The sequence below is a fragment of the Pimephales promelas genome, chromosome 11 (assembly GCF_988280905.1).
Source record: "Pimephales promelas chromosome 11, fPimPro1.hap1.1, whole genome shotgun sequence".
Lineage (NCBI taxonomy): Eukaryota > Metazoa > Chordata > Actinopteri > Cypriniformes > Leuciscidae > Pimephales > Pimephales promelas.
The window spans coordinates 24,612,015-24,624,643 of record NC_142779.1 but is presented as its reverse complement, the minus strand read 5'-3'; the positions used below and the strand labels follow the sequence as shown (position 1 = coordinate 24,624,643).

Below are 12,629 nucleotides of genomic sequence, written 5' to 3'. Positions count from 1 at the left end.
TATATTTTTTTTTAAAAGTAAATACATTATATATATATATATATATATATATATATATATATATATATATATATATATATACACACATTTTATGTATTTATATTATGTATTTACTTTTTAAAAATTATTATCCAAGATGGTTGCCAATCTCAAGTTACTTATCTTACCTACTTATCAGTTATCATGTTTTGCAAAGACTTTTAGATAATGAAGATGATTACAAAAATTACTTTTTGCAATAAATGAATACATTGCTGTTCTTTTTTCTTTAATTTTGGAGTTTGTAGATTGTTCTCCCATTGTTCATCCCAGTGTATGTGTGTAGGCGTAGACAGGGCCAACTGGTTGCAAGAATGAGGAAGCTCGGTCAGGCATTGATAGATTTATGTCTGGCTCTGTCACACAGGAATTACAACCAATTAGTATCCACTCACAAAAGCCATTATTCTTCAAAACCAGTTTTTGATGAACAGCACAAAAGCACAAACAAAGTACAATGAATACTCACAAATGAAACCCAGAGGTCTTTATCTAAGATGTCATTACAAGAACAGAATTAGAAATGAATTATGTGATCTAAATACTAAGCACATCATCACTGGCACTGCCTTAATAAGCTTCTGTCATAAAAAAATATATGTTTAGAACAAGCTGTATTGCTCAAAAAAAAAAAAAAAAAAAACCACAGGCTGAACAATTGAGACATTCTCATTTTAAAGGGAATTCAGTCACGTGGAAGTATATGATCTGCAGAATTACAAAGCAAAGTCTCAAACCCAAAGAGATATTCTTTATAAAAGTTAAGGCTCAGTCACGCCTAGCTAAAACGTTTCGTTCAAACACGGCCCAAAATTTGCCGTCTGTGTTTGGGGGCAGAGTTTCATTAACACTGCCCGAACATATACGCAAAGAAAGAACTTCCATTATTGTCGCCGCCATGTCGTGCAGACGCGGTATTCTCTCACGAGAGGTTCTCTCGTATTGCTTAAGTTAGCTTACACTATGGGAAAGATTCATCTTTTCGAAATATTGAAGCTAAAATATTATCCTTAATTTTTGTATTCATTGTCAACGCAGGGTGTCTAGCGTGCTCATTGGCTGCCCTGCAGCAACTGCAGCAGCCTACCACTAAGCCCCGCGTGATGTCACGTCCAATGAAAGGCGCTGGCACTCATCGCATCTTAGTGCGCCAGAATGGGCGTGGCTTAGCATATTATAAGCTGGGCATAGAGGCTGTCTCTCTTATTTTCATCTGTTCAGCGAAGCTCTTCGCATCGCTGGATTCCGAGAGAAGCCGCCGCCGCCGTTTGAAGAAGCGAAAAGCCAGCTTAGGACAGCGACTGAAGAAGCCCGTCTTCACCGCCTTCAGCCATCTGTGCAAGCTACAGTAGGTAATTAACCAGAATGTGGTTTCAGTTCTGCCGTGGCGGTAAAACTTGGGGTGTATTTACTGCCTTTTGCCGCTAAGAGGCGCTATAATCACAGACGTTGAAAAGTGTCCGTTTTGTGTGTAATCTCCTGCAGCCGCGCCGCGGCTCATTCAGAGCGATTGAAAGTTGGTGGCAGATTAATTCAAGTGAAACTTAAATTAATTAATGAATTAATTAATCACAATACTGAAATTAAATTGAATAAATAATGAAAACGTAAAACATTGTAGTAGAAACATAAGGCTGTGTGTCCACCAAAGCATTTTTCCATGCGCCTAGCATATGTTTTCAATTGTTTTCAATGAGAGCGCCGCGTTTTTTAAACGCCATGAGCGTTTTTTCCCGCTGAAGGCATTTTTTACTGGTCGCCGAGAGTTGAAAAATTTTCAACTTTGGATAAAACGCAGTGCTCATCACTGTCACTTTTTACCCAGCCGTCCAATCACAGTGGAGGAGGGGCGGGACTAAACCACACTGACCAACTGTCACAACATTCAAACTGTGCTGCGGATATTCTGTATCATAGCAACGAAACGTCTCAACAGAAAAAACGCTGTGCTGCCAAAACGCTCTCAAGCGCCCACAGCACGGCGTCTTCAGCAGAGCGTCTAGCGTTTTCAGCTGGCTGAAAAACGCTTTGGTGGACACACGGCCTAAAAGTAGGAAATGTGGCCACGAGTCCGTGCCAACGCCCGCTCTAATCGCACGGCCGAAACAGCCTTATATCGGTCATGTTATCAATGTATGTCCCGTGCCCGCTCACGCTTATTAACACACATCTCTCCCCAAGCGCCACTCGTGCTTCACAAGGTTATCACAAAACGCTCCCTGTCCAAAGCGATCAAGTCGTTACATATGAGTGTAAATCGCGTGCCCGCTTACGAGCGCTCACACTTACTAACAAACACCCCGCCCCAGGTGATGCTCACGCATCTCGGAGTTGTCACAAAACGTTCCCCATCCAAAACGATCGGGTCATCATTCATGAATGCAAGTCCCGTACCTGCTCACAAGCGTTTACGCTTACTAATAAACACTTAGCCCAAGGCACTGCTCCCGCATCACAAAGTGATCACAAAACGCTCCCCATTCATAGCTTCACAGTCCAGTCACTATGGCGCATTTTCGCCAAAGCGGAAGGCGACCTCTTTGCGTCAAAAACAACACTCACTGCCCAACGTTCTTTTCGAAAAACGAGGACGCGCTAGCCCAAATCTGGCCCAGCCACCAGCTGTATGCTTTCCCCTGTTGTATCTCATCTCTCAAGCTCGAGGCTCGATCTGGCATCTATCCAGAGCGCTGATCTCTGCACGCATGGTTGATCAATGGATACCCGTTATCCTGCCAGAAGGAGTGATGAACACGATTACACAGTCTAGAGCTCCCTCTACTAGAAAGCCTTACGCGTCTAAATGGTCTGTGTTCTCCAAATGGTGCACGACATAATCTGGACCCACGAACGTGTGGGGTCTCGCGGTTGCTTAGTTTCCATCAAGAGCTGTTGGATAAGGGGAGGTCCCCCTCCACGCTTAAAGACTACTGTATGTGGCGGTCGTTGCAGCAGTCGATGCGCGGCCGATCACTAGGAAGGAACAAACTTGTCATCCACTTTCTTAGAGGAGCCAGGAGGATGAATCCCCCACCTCCCAGTTGTTTGTGGGATCTTTCTTTGGTCCTCGAGGCCCTGAAAGCTTATCCCTTTAGATTCCGTGAATCTAAAGTACCTATCACTCAAAAACATTGTTCCGCCTGGAACAGCCTTACCTCGGCTAGTGCTTCTGACGTTTGCCGCTGACTCTGATATCTCTAGTCTAGTGGTTAAACATGAGGTATAATTTGTCTTGTGTATATCTAACAGGAGATCTTTGGTCTTCACAATTCTTATCCAAGAATAAAATGCCAGATAGCCTACAAGCCTGAGCTTTAACAATTCCTTATTAAGAAAAATGTTTTAAAAGTCTAACTGTCGAGCGAGATTTTAAATAACTAGAGATGGAACATTTTGTACTACCACTGAAATCAGTTGATAAATGTATGTTTTTTTTGTTGTTGTTGTTTGTTTTTTTTTCCTTCCAGAAGAACCGCAGCTCAACATTTACTTTCATTTGATTACAGTGCAGTCTTGCCCTCCGCACTATGGTGGACACATTAACGTATCGCAGCAACGCTCCAAAGCAGCCAATAGGGTGTCTATGTATTTATTACGTATATGGTCCCCAGGACCATGATTGAGAAGCACTGGTATAAATCATTATAATCAGTAATTATGTCCCCAATGAAATAAAACCTTACCAATCTGCATTTTCCGCGGTTCAGATTCGGGCTCGAATTGCTGAGGTAGTACGACATTATCACCTGTCATTATTGCTTTGGGAGCTGATGTTCCAAATATGGTAAGGGGCGTGACAATTCCATCACACGATAAAGGTTTTTGGGCCAATCACAATGCACTGGATTGCTGGCCAATGAGATCACATCATGCTTGTCAGAAGGATGAGCATGGTAAAAATCGACACGTTTCATAGGCATATAGAAGCAACAATAATGTACAGTATGTGTGTAAAATAATGACTTTTTAAACCTACAACCGCGTAAACACATTGCATTAAAACAAATATGCAAAATAATTATATTTTTAGAACCACCACATGAAAAAAAAATCTCCGTCAGCACTGTAATAAAAAAAGACTTATAAATTATTCAGAAAGGTTCAGTCCATTGACACTAACTGAATTAATCTGGGTTGTATTTCCCAAAAGCATCGTAAGCCTGTCCGTTGATAGAGACAATTGGTGGCAATTGCAAGTTTTTTTCTTTTCTAATGTCTCACTGGAATTAAAATATGCTATGTTGCACTAGATGCTCAAAATTGAGGGCTGCCGTACTGAAGTCTAATAGAAAGAGAGGGACGAACAAGTAACACACAGGTGGAACATTGCTCTGTCACACCATTAATAGAGTGACACTTTATTTATCCGACAGTGAGTTTCAATGGTGCTACAGGCCCCTGGACTAACAATCCACATGGAGCAACATAAACATGGCTCAACTATGTGCTTCTCCAGGCAGGCGGACGGTACAGCGCTCTCTTAAACAATGTGCTTCGGAGATCTCTTATCCGAGCCATTAAAACGAGTCACACATCAGATAAGCCCTTCTTGCCAACACCATGTGTAAACATTCACAACGCCTTTCTTCACTGAAAGTGCAAAACGCCACATGATGTGACAATCACATCCAATAAGAACATATTTAAGACTCCCATTAGTAGTCACACTGCTAAACTACTGCTCATCTACAGTTAAACTGCTTTACTTGTCAGCAATACTATCGCTATATCCCCCAAAAACTGATTTGCTAAAATAACTGTTTTGTAAAATGTAATTGATTCCTGTGATGGCTGAATTACTCCAGTTTTTAGTGTCAATTGAAATATAAAAAACAGCCCAAAAAAAACGTATTTGGTTTATCAGTTCACTCTTCACGTATGTCAAACATACAAATAAGTCCATGCAGGGCTGTTATATTTCTGAAGAAATGACAGAGATACTCACCCGTCTAGTAACAGGATTGCGTTTTTACGAGGATGGCCGACGTTGGGCCCATAGAGGTTTGCTCGGCTGTAGAAACGCACCGATTGCAGTAACGTCCTCAGAAGAGTGTAATCCTGAGCCAGACGAGAGCTGTTGACTGAACGAGAAGCCATTGTGCGGTAACTGTTGGGCTCTGTGCGGGTAAATAAAAAATATATACATGATGAGACTGTGCTTTACTAATTAAGGATGGATTCATTTAAAAGGAAATTTGCACAAAAGTTTGGGGTTTGGGATTTTTTTAATGCTTTTGAAAGTCTCTTATGGTCAACGAGACTGTATTTAATGGATCAAAATATATGCTTATAGACACAGTACTGGTCAAACGTTTGGAAACATTACTAGAAGTCTTTTGTGATCATCAAGCCTGTGATTAACTTTTTATTCATCAATACTTTATATTAAATAGGGTACATATCATGCTTTTAAATCATTCCTTTTTACATATAAATCATATATTTGTGGTCTATATAAAGTGAAACTGCAATGCTTGGGTCTGAATTCCTCATTATTATAGTTCCACAAGCCCCTTTTCTACCCCTTTTCTGATGTGCGTCTGTGAGCAAAAGGAGATGTGTCATACCCCACCCGCTCTCCAGGTCGCCCAGTTCACACTCGGTTCAACTCCACCCCGTTCGGCCATTTTTGTAGTTTGATTAGAGATATACGATTATATAACGCTTTTATTCACATGTTAACAAAATGTCAACAACAGAAGACTTGTCCATCAAGCCTTACATGTTCGAGCCAGAGCAAGCGAATTGAAAAAGAATACGACGAACCAGCAGAACAACGTCTTCATATGGATGTATGAAAGTGTTATAAGTGAAAGTCAATTATTTATTTTGTTAAAACAAGCACACTAACAAGGATAAATGACTACGGTCTAATCTTACCACTAAAAATCTGTATTGATAATATGATACGTTTAGAAAAGCATCAGAAAACACAGCAGCTAAATGACCATTGATGAAACTCAAGAACAATAATACTGCAGACGTGTAACGTTACTTCAAAACAAAAACAAAGAAAGACAAAGGTACTGCTGAACAATGACCACCATGTGTTTTAAGAAAGTAAACTGCTTTATTTTTATTAATGATATTTACAGCTTGTCGAAATGCTCTGTTCGTCGTCTCCAAAGATAGAAGGAATTTACCTCTCATTCAGACGAAGTCAATCGGCAAACCCTTCTTTATACTGGCGGAGGTTGTTGAAGAATCCTTGAAGTGCTTCAGGTCACTAACGTACATCCACCAACCGAACATTTTGACTTGCCCTCTCGTAACTTCTGCATCATTGAGCTCGGACTACATAATCGGAGCGAGAAATAATGGCGGATTGCTCGAAGTGTTGGGCCGGTAGTCAGTGTCCTTATTTGGCAGTTCCGTTGCAAACACGGTGACGTAATTGGCTTTATGCCCAGCTGCACTACTTCCTGAACTTCAGCCAGCTCCTTGTTTCCTGTCTGCCATTATTGGCCAAATTGATTAATTCAGGTGTGTCTGATTATTGTTGCCATAACTACTGAGGTCAAGCACACCTGAATTAATCAATTTGGCCAATAATGGCAGAGAGGAAACAAGGAGCTGGCTGAAGTTCAGGAAGTAGTGCAGCTGGGCATAAAGCCCATTGTTCAAAATACGTCATAGAGAACAGAAAAATCTGAACAGGTTGCAAAATATGACCAAACCAGAATACAAAGATATAAACGAAGCACCTGGGGCCTCATTTATAAAACTGTACGTAGAATCCTTACTAAAAGTGTACGTGCGCCTGAAAGCCAAAAATGTTGTACGCAAAAAAATATTCAGACTTATAAAACCGTGTGTACGCCAGAACCTGCGCAGAATTCACTTTAAAAAAATCCCAGTTAGTGGAAGATTGTGCGCACATGCGTCTCCACCCCGAAATTACAACGCCTAGTTTTACTATGCATATCCTCATCTGCATATAATTTGCATATGATTATTCATCCACGTGATAACATGTTTAACGGTACAAGACATTAGGAAAATATGAAATACGAATGTGCCGTCACATTACATTAATAAAAATCATTTAGTAGCCCATCCTTCCCTTGTTTTTTAAATAAATAAAATAAAATAATGCAAAATACATTTCAGAGAAAGTTTTTCTCAATCTTTTCCACTGGCCAAATAGTATTTTAATTGATTTATATTTTAATGGAAACAGATAGACCTTGTTGTGCATTATTTGCATGAAACCATTTTCTCAGACAATCTGCTATCATGATAAGCAATTATCTATGTAGTTAACACATTAAAACACACACAGCATGCCAGAGGAAGTGTTCAAAAGAATCACATCCACAACAAATATTTAGGCTATATTCATTGAATATAAAAATGTTCTTCTCAGTAATGATTTCATGTAGTTTAAGTGTTTAACACCATTAATGATAATAGCATATTTAATCTAAATGTTTATATCATAATTAAACATAGTTTAAATCATTCATTTTTAAACTGTTATTATGAACATGCACTGTATTTGTGATGGACTCATAATGAAGATTTACGGTTTTACTTCATCTGCCGTTAGATTATAGGCTATATGTGCGTCAGTTTCACTAAACGGCCCAACGCACTCGCTGGTGCGGACATTTAAGAAGGGATGGATGTTTGCTTCAAGTAATAGGTTTGGTGAGTGAAATTATATTTGTATTATCGTGTTCTGTATACTTTATGTATAATTTCCTTAGATTTTCAGTCTAAAAGTGATCAAAAAGACATTTAACTCCAGCACACCATCGGTGTCGTCAAACTACTCCATCTCCAAAACGTTCGTACGCATGGTTCAGAGTTTGTGTGCAGGTGCGCACATTTTACCGTCAAGTTTGTTTTTATAAATCACAACTTATGCGTCAGAAGTGGCGTACGCCTCGGCCTGTTTTGTGCGTACGCAACGGTTATAAATGAGGCCCCTGAAGAGAATAATTTCATCTTTTCTGTACTTATAGTCACTCCAAACAAAATGCATTTAAGGACTAAAAAGTGGATTTAGCATGATATGTCCCCATTAAGCAGCACAACTGTTTCCAACATTGATAATAAATCAGCATATTTAATGATTTCTGAAGGATTTTATGACACTGAAGACTGGAGTAATGATGCTGAAAATTCAAACAAAAAAAATATTTTAAATTATATTAAATTAGAAAATCATTGTTTTAAATAGTAATAATATTTCACAATATTACTGTTTTTTTCGGTATTTTTTGTGATTCCTTTCAAAAACACAAAACATAGTAATGTTTCCAAATTTTTGACCGGTACTGTATCCCATTTAATTATTATTTATTTTTAGTTTTTAGTTTTTTATTTTGGAGCTTGACAATTGTGGCAAGTAAAAATAATGCATTTTTGTGTGAACTATCCCTTTAAGACTTTTGTTGCAAGCTGACCCAATCGCAAGCGAACATGCGAACTGCCTTTGAATTACGACCTATATTGTGGTCAGCACTTTGTAAACTATTTAAACAAGGCAACACTTGTGGGAGGTGCACACACTTGAAATCACAGCGAGGATGTTACAGAAGTCAAGTGGTGAATTTTATAAACATCACAGCCTGTGTGAGTGTGTGTTTGTGTAGGGAGAGAAACACAGAAATCCTGTTCTGAGCTGTTGTGTCAATACAGTACAGGGCCAGGCCGAGGCCAGTGGAAAATATGAGACATTATTATTATCCATTAAAATATTATCCAGATCCTATCATTTAGAAAATGCACAATAACACAGTCATGAAATAAATTATCCCAGTGCCAGTGCATCACTTTGAAAACTTTGTGTCACGCTGGCAAGATCCAGTCGATAAACATCCACCCACAGCTGAAAATATTTCCCTTTGTTTCATTTGGCCTCCTAGTTCGCTTGAAAGAGTTTGTTTTTGAATTAACAGCTTCACAAAATCTGATTTAGCAAGTTATCCCCAACAGCTTTTCTTCGGACGTGGTTATTGTTACAGTTGAAGACAAAAAGACAAACATCCAAATGGCTGTTCCAGTAACAACAAGCCTTTATTAGAATTTGGTAAATGGAAGGATTTAACTATAATCCAGACTCTTTTCCAGTATTACATGACAGATATTAATAATTATGATAATATATGAAGAGTTCAGATACAAAAGCCTCTAAGTGCCATTTGAAATTTTCTTCTTTAATGATGATTTTTATCAAACTGGTATATTTAAGTTCAGTGATTTCACTTAAATGGCAATGATAATTACCTATTAATTGTTATTTAAGTGAAATTACTGAACTTAAATATACAAGTTTGATAAAAAATCATCATTAAAGAAGAAAATTTCAAATGGCATTTAGAGGCTTTTGCATCTGAACTCTTCATTTCATTATTTTGTGTATGAATTTTACATTGTATGAGCAGACAGATTGCTCTCTTTGAGCGTCCTGCTCCCTCCGGACTTCTATGACAATCTCAGCAAATGGTTACACGCCGGCAGCTAGTAACCATTTGACACCTTAAAAATGTAGCCACTAAACAAACGATTAAGACAATATAAGGTTTATGTACATTCTTTAAGCGGCCTCTGGTATTTTTTTATAGGTTTAGGTCTTAATGGAGCATAATAGTTTGGTCTAAATGGAGCATAGCCCATATCTGCACTAAAGCCGACTTTAGTGCCTGTCTTTATAACAGAAACACGCCCGTCATGGAACAGCTACAGTGGCGTATAGATCGTAGAGTATGTAGTTCATGAAACAGCTAACGTTATTGATGCGCTCGGACCCGAGTTCGGATCCGCCATTTGCCGAACATATGAGATGTAAAATGTATAAACTAACATGAAGGTCTCTAGCGTTGTATTTTGCCAATGAACTAAAAAACGAAACCATGATATTGCTTTTTGTCTTCATAAAACAGCACAAGACTTTAAGAATAGGCATTCTGTTTGTGCTGGGTGTTTTAGAGAAACGTGTGCACTTTGCTCACGCGAACACAGAGCAGTTTTTCCTGTGAGTGAGACTGGAAAACGCGTAGTGGATGTAATCAGAGTGATAACAGAACGCTTAGAGAGCAGAGAGGAATTGGCTTTGACTCCAGTCCTGGTTTTGCGTCCACGCCGTTAGGAGCTCAACATCTGTCTCGTATGCATGATCGCTCTAGACTAGATTAGAGGATATTTTAACTAATTTTCGACAAAACTAGTCGATCACGAGTGGCTCAACTGGTGGATTTATAGATAAACTTATCTTTCAGGTATTTTGCTGACTCTGCCGAAATCGGGGGTGTGGCGTGAGTGCGTGAGAATTGGCTCAATTGCGTGAGTCTCACGCTCAATGCGTGAGAGTTGGCAGCCCTGTCATATTTGCAACGATACCACAACAGTATAGCCCGATCACATGATTTTAATGACGAATCATTCAAAAACAAATGAATTCAAATGTGGATTCGCAAGCCAGTTGTTCCTGAAGGAGGTCTCAGTACCCAGTGTATATGGATTAGCTTCCTTCTCCGAATCACAACCTGTAAGTATTATTAATAATTGTTGCTTTTATGGGTTTTGTAGTGTCGGGGCGCGAGCAGGGAAGGCGCAATAAGTATGTGTGTGCGTGTGCGTACGTGTGTGTGTGTAAGTTACGCTCAGCGCAGCTTCTAGGTCTCCAATGTCATTGGAGTTGTCATAAAGAATAGAGCGTCTTGTAGTACTGCAGTGCTTTATCAATATGTTTATGCGTTGGGCTAACAAACAATAACTGACTGGGTATGTCATCTGACCAATCACCACCGATTAGCGTCACGCAAAGGAGTGGTTTGGAAAAACGAGTCGTTGTACGAATCATTTAGGAGTCGGTGAGCAAATCAGGTGAAAATAAATGCATATTATAAAACAACAAAAGTGTTTTTTTGTCATTGCATTCATGTAAAACTGTTGTTGGGGACTCCCAGAACACTTTGAGGAACATTTTAAATGCCATAATAGGTGCCCTTTAACCCAACTTTCACTTTCATCTGTAAGTGTTTTAAATACATTTTAACACAAGATTTGGGTTTGTCCATATTTGACCCAAATTTGGGTTGAAATAACCATTTTTTAGAGTGTATGGAAAATTCTGCAACTAAAAGCTACATATGCTGTCAATAACAGCTATACTGTATATATACATGTATATATATATATCCACAAGTTTCCGAGGGGCGCTCCTGTAAAAAATAAAATGGGTGAAACTTCCGGTGAGACGGCAGAAGTAGCATTCCAATGGTACTTTGTGTGTTAGTTGGCGAAGAGGCTAGCTGTTTTTCGGATAATTATTTTACTATTTAAAGACGCAAATCTTTATGAGAGATGTTGTTAGGGAGCTCAGGGACAACATGTGCTGTTCGCGGTTGTACGTATAACCGGACTAAACTAATTCAGTGGCTTAAACGTGATTGTTTTGAACATAAGCTGAAAACGAAATCAGAGTGATCCTGCCAACCACTGTAGTTTCCATCACCTCCCAAAAGACGACGAATCTTCCTTTGTACATTTGTTTAAATTCTTAATATTCTATAAACTCTCTCAGCATGTGATTGGCTGTTTGCTACTGATGTTACAGATAAACTCAGGATCAAAGCCTGTGTTGACAGAATACCAAATGTGCCAGTTAATGTATTCAAGTAGCACATTCATTCATAATTTTGAATAAACTTCAAAGCACAATGACTAAGTGTGTATTTTTTATTTTAATTGTTTGTCAGCTCGCACAACTGTCTGTCACCATGCCTTGATGAGAATTGATTATTACAGCCCATTCTCACCCCCAAGGCGTCACTTAACTGACGCCTTGGGAAGCATTTGGACATGCTTCAATATCTGACGCTTTAGGCGCCCTTTAGCGTCAGTAAGATGACGCCCTAGGATCGCGTGTACCCTACCCCCACCCCACACCTAAACCTAACCGCGTCCTCTAACAGACGCTTTCCTTTAGCGTCAATTAGATGACGCTGTAGGATCGCGTCATGTAAGTGACGCTAAAGGGCGCCTAAAACGTCAAATATTGAAGCATGGTCAAAGGTGACACCTTGGGGTGAGAATGCGTTGATTATTAATAATGTTATTAAATTACTGCCAATCAACTACTGCGGAGGGTAAAGGTACTGTTATTTCACCCTTTTGAATTTCGTTGAGGTTGTGTTCCCACATCGTTAGCTAGTTTGGATCGCTATAACTTGAATGACTGTCAACTGTTGAATGAATGAGTGTCAAGCATGTCAAGTCGCGCTTTGTTTACTTCGAACCGGAAGTCGCGCCCACCTTTGACGCAAGGCCTCATGGGGCGTAGGAAACTTGTGTATATATATACTGTATATATATATATATATATATATATATATATATATATACATACACACACACTGTATATCATTTTATGATAGGAACCCATTATTATCATATGATCATAATTATTCGTAAGGTGTATGTTGTTTTGATGTTTATAGAGAGGCATTTGATACAAGGGCATCATGAATAGGGCAATTTACTGCATGTCTGGAACAGGACAAATAATGAATGAGTGTTTAAAGCAGATTACAAAGTCACCAGGTGTCCTTTTGGATTCTGCTTTGTGATCTGTCTCCTGA

At 39.2% G+C, this 12,629-nt stretch overlaps 1 protein-coding gene across 2 annotated transcripts in view; it reads right to left on the bottom strand.

Moving 5' to 3' along the window:
- The window catches only part of hpse2 (heparanase 2), a 123,134-nt gene that overhangs the window by 69,641 nt on the left and 40,864 nt on the right, over window positions 1-12,629 (bottom strand). For both annotated transcript variants that reach the window (XM_039657146.2, XM_089117206.1), the window contains exon 5: window positions 4,985-5,156. In XM_039657146.2, coding sequence (XP_039513080.1) covers window positions 4,985-5,156 — 172 coding nt within the window. The remainder of the gene's footprint in view (window positions 1-4,984; window positions 5,157-12,629) is intronic.